This window comes from Perognathus longimembris, chromosome 23 (assembly GCF_023159225.1).
Source record: "Perognathus longimembris pacificus isolate PPM17 chromosome 23, ASM2315922v1, whole genome shotgun sequence".
In the NCBI taxonomy this organism is placed as follows: domain Eukaryota; kingdom Metazoa; phylum Chordata; class Mammalia; order Rodentia; family Heteromyidae; genus Perognathus; species Perognathus longimembris.
This window is the reverse complement of record NC_063183.1, coordinates 18787813-18792508: the sequence shown is the minus strand read 5'-3', so window position 1 is coordinate 18792508 and position 4696 is coordinate 18787813. Positions and strand designations below refer to the sequence as shown.

At 59.5% G+C, this 4696-nt stretch overlaps 1 protein-coding gene across 1 annotated transcript; it reads left to right on the top strand.

Annotated features, from left to right (window-relative positions):
• The first annotated feature begins 2144 nt into the window (after positions 1 to 2144).
• On the top strand, positions 2145 to 3727 carry Kbtbd13 (kelch repeat and BTB domain containing 13). Its single transcript, XM_048333125.1, is given in 2 exon segments — positions 2145 to 2798; positions 2800 to 3727. Coding segments are annotated over 2 exon segments (1383 nt in total). The 3' UTR covers positions 3529 to 3727.
• The last annotated feature ends 969 nt before the right edge of the window (positions 3728 to 4696 follow it).

Here is a 4696-nt window from a genome sequence, read left to right as displayed (position 1 = left end):
CTTGGGGTGTGGGGGGAGGAGCAGAGAGCAAGCTCTGGCCAGGAAGCCCGTGGGCGCCTTCCACCTCCTGCACTCAGAAGACCTCGATGGCTCCATTTGGTCAGTGTCTGGCAGTTACTGAGTGTTAGGGAACAGAAGCGAACTATGACCCCTGGATTGGGGCTGTGATTACTCAGCCTTGCCTCTTTGCTTGGGTCTCCCAGAGGCAGCGAGCTAGGGGACTGGGCTGGAAAGCAGGTCTGAGGTCAGCAGACAGGGTTCAGTTCAATCCCACGCCATGGTTCACAGCCAGATGCCCCTCTCATCTCTCAGCCCACCTTCTCTCATGGGGTGGGAATGGCCAGGGAGCCCCTTTAACCACTGAGAGCACCAGCCATGACACAGTCGGGAACTGGCACCACAGGACACACTTGTCATGCCTGCTAGCTTGACCTTGCAGGCCCTCTCTGCCAATCTCTGGCCTCAGGGAAGGCAAGAAGCTGGCACGAAGGCCTGGAATCGGACTCAAGGGATGCTTGTCCCCACCCAACCCCCATCCCCTCCTCCTCTTCCTGCCTGGTCCCTAGGGTACAGCATCTGAGATATTTCTGGCAGCCGTCCCGCAGGCCTCTGGCTTCCCAGGCTCACACAAGTGGTCCCCACATCCCAGCCTCTTTTTGATGAGGCAAACTGTTGTAAGAGTTTCCTAGTGGGGGAGAGTGCTGATTTTTTGCAAATTTACCCACAAAAGTCTATGTATACATGTTTCTTAAGGCCGAGGAAAGTTCCTCTGCTCTCTCCTCCCACTTCCTGCCTGGTTATCAAGTGCCACTGCATCCTCGAGAAGGAGGCAGAGCTGGGTGCTACTGGCTCACACCTGTAACCCTAGCTACTCGGGAGGCTGAGATCTGAGGATCACAGTTTGAAGCAGCCTGGGTAGGAAAGTCTGTGAGACTCCTATCTCAGTGATTACACACACACACACACACACACACACACACACACAGAGAGAGAGGGAGGGAGGGAGAGAGAACCCCTGGCCTCCAGCTCTTACTTGGCTTTTTCTCTCAAGGCTGGCACTCTACCACTTGTGCCACAGCTCCACTTCCATCTTTTTGCTGTTTAATTGAAGTCTCATGACTTTTCTGCACGAAATGGCTTACAGGCGGAAGCCACTAGCGCCTGGGAATTTTTGACAAATCCTGACATTGACATTTAACAGGGGCATTGGGGGCGGGCCCAGGGGCGGAGCCTCAGCCCAGGCTCCACTTGGGTGACCCCTACTGCCTGGCTGATGAAGGAAAGTGGAAACCGGGTGTGCAAGGGACATTCCAAAAAGCCCTTCTCTTCCACAGGCATGTGATCCCCTGGGCCCCCCATTTTTATTCTCCCAAGATCCAAAGCCACACCGCAACGCTGGAGTTAGTTTACCAGGCTATGTCACAAGTTGCTTCCACACGCTTAGTGGATACTCACCTGCAGGTAGAGTTGTCACTCTTCCCATTTTACCCGAAAGGAAACTGAGGCTCAAAAAAAAAGAGATGCCGAGGCAGGAGAAGGAGAGCCTGGCTTTGGACCCAACTCAATCTTGCTCCATTTCTTCACTTTCCCTCCAACCGGTCTGTCCCACACTTCTGGGCTGATGGGGTGCTTCTTCCTAGCTGAAAGCCCTTGGACAAGTCACCTGAGCTTCATTGAGAGCACAGAGTTAGTGTCCCTGCTCTAGGATTGCTCACATTTTTTTCAAAATGAGAAAACCAGGATGCAAGTCAGGGAGCACTTGCATAAGGTGACACCCCAGGAAGAGGGCAGGTGAGACGGCCTGTGTGTATAAGTAGCCCTCGCAGAGCCCAACAGGCAGTAAGTAGTAGGTGGTCAGTAGATGGTCACTATTATCTGCGTCTTACAGGTCTCAGATGTCCTCTGGGCCCGTGGCCATCCCCTCGGCGGGCTGTCAGATCACATGAGCCGGTACTATCTTTAGCTAGGGAAGTATTTATATCCCCTAGGGAAGTTTATTCCCCCCCCCACCCAAGTGTGTGTGTGTGTGTGTGTGTACCTAAGGGGGGAGCCCCCGGGAGTTCATAGCCGGGCAGATCCCCGGGAGGGGGATCCCCACCCAGCCCCCACCCCCAGCGGTGGCCACCTTCCCCTTCTGGTTCACCATGCCTCTGGCCCCGGGGGCCCCGGTGGTGCAGGTGTGGGTGGACGGCCAGCTCTTCCAGGCCGACCGGGCCCTGCTGGTGGAGCACTGCGATTTCTTCCGCGGTCTGTTCCGCTCGGGCATGCGGGAGGCGCGCGCCGCCGAGGTGCACCTGGGCGCGCTGAGCGCGGGCGGCTTCGGCACGGCGCTGCGGGTGCTGCGCGGGGAGCGGCCGGCGCTGGCGGCCGACGACGAGGAGCTGCTGCAGGCCGTGGAGTGCGCCGCCTTCCTGCAGGCGCCGGCGCTGGCGCGCTTCCTGGAGCACAGCGTCACGTCGGACAACTGCGTGCTGCTGTGCGAGGCGGCGGCCGCCTTCGGCCTGCGCGACGTGTTCCACGGCGCCGCGCTGTGCGTCCGCGACGGCGCGCCGGAGCTGCGGGCCCAGCTGGCCCTGCCCGAGGCCCGCGACTACGTGGCCGCGCTGAGACCCAGCCGGTACGTGGCCCTGACCACGCACACGCCCGCGCCGGGCTTCCTGGAGGACGCGTCCCGCACCATGTGCTACCTGGACGAGGAGGGCGACGCGTGGCGCACGCTGGCCGCGCTGCCGCTGGAGGCCAGCACCATGCTGGCGGGCGTGGCCACGCTGGGCAACAAGCTCTACATCGTGGGCGGCGGTGCGCGGGGCCGGCAAGGAGGTGGTGGAGCGGGGCTTCTGCTACGACCCCGACGGCGACACGTGGCGCCCGTTCCCCAGCCCGCACCAGCCGCGCTACGACACGGCGCTGGCGGGCTTCGACGGCCGCCTGTACGCCATCGGCGGCGAGTTCGACCGCACCCCGATGAGCTCCGTGGAGCGCTACGACCCGAGCGCCGGCCGCTGGAGCTTCGTGGCCGACCTGCCGCAGCCCGCCGCCGCGGTGCCCTGCGCCCAGGCCCGCGGCCGCCTCTTCGTGTGCCTGTGGCGGCCCGCCGACACCACGGCCGTGCTCGAGTACGCGGCGCGCGCCGACGCCTGGCTGCCCGTGGCCGAGCTGCGGCGCCCGCAGAGCTACGGCCACTGCATGGTGGCGCACCGCGACGGCCTCTACGTGGTGCGCAACGGGCCCTCCGACGACTTCCTGCACTGCGCCATCGACCGCCTCGACCTGGCCACCGGCCAGTGGACGTCGCTGCCCGGACAGTTCGTCAACAGCAAGGGCGCGCTCTTCACCGCCGTGGTGCGCGGCGACACCGTCTACACCGTCAACCGCGTGGCCACGCTGCTCTACGCCATCGAGGGCGGCACGTGGCGCCTGCACCGCGAGAAGATCGGCTTCCCCCGGCCCGGATCCCTGCAGACTTTCCTCCTGAGGCTGCCCCCGGGCGCCCCGGGACCCGTGGCCACGCCTTTGCCAGAACTGTGATCCTTCCTCCTTGGACGGGACAGTTCTTTCTCTTCTTGGTGGCTGCTGGAAATTCCTTTTTTTTTTTTTTTTTTCCTCCCCCTACCTCCCACTCCGGTCTCCTAAGTCCTCGTGGTGTTGTGGAAATCTGTCCCAAGAAACTCAGGGAACAACGACAACGGGTGCTGCGCCCTTCCAGTCGCGCGAGGGCTCTGCCCAGAGCTGGTGGGTAAGGGAGGGTCCTTGGGAGGGGGTGGTGGTGGTGGTGGTGGTGGTTAGGAGTCAATCAACCCAGGCTTATGGTATGAATGGGCCAGTAATCAAACACAGCTTAGGTGTGGGTGCAGGGAAGGTGCCGACGGGACTGCCAGCGGAAATGAAGCCCTTAATGGGATCCTGAGACAATGCTAAGCCAAATGAGAGTTGTAGTGGCCACACAGGGGGTAGATGAAGCTTAGAGACTAGCCCAGAACTGGGGCCGGGAATATGGCCTAGTGGCAAGAGTGCTTGCTTGCCTCATATACATGAAGCCCTGGGTTCGATTTCCCAGCACCACATATATAGAAAACAGCCAGAAGTGGCGCTGTGGCTCAGGTGGCAGAGTGCTAGCCTTGAGCAAAAAGAAGCCAGGGACAGTGCTCAGGCCCGGAGTCCAAGTCCAGGACTGGCAAAAAAAAAAAAAGACACTAGCCCAGAACTGCTCAAGGCTAACATGACAGTTATGGGCTAACAAAGAAGTTTCCAATGCTGCTGAGTGCAATGGCTCACACCTGGAATCCTAGCTAATTGGGAGACAAACATCAGGGGATCTTGATTGAAGTCCAGCCTGGGCATAAAAGGTGTCAAGACTCCATCTTGACAAATGGCTGGATTCGGTGCACCCGTCATCCCAAACTACAGAGAAAGCACGATAGCTGGGTGCAATGACTTGGGTGCCTGGCATCCTCGCGACAGAAGGAATTACAAATAGGAGGATCAAAGTCCAGGCTGGTGGAGTGGCTTAAGTGGTAGCACACCCCCCTAGCAAGGCCCTGAGTACTGCCAAAAAGAAAAAGTGAGATTTCCACATGCTGTCTCCATCCACCAAGGGTCACAAACAACATGCTGCCTTAAAAAAAAAATCACCCACAGTATAATAAAAGAAACTACTAAAGTAATCAGCAGAGCAATGAAGGGAAAAGGAAAAAAT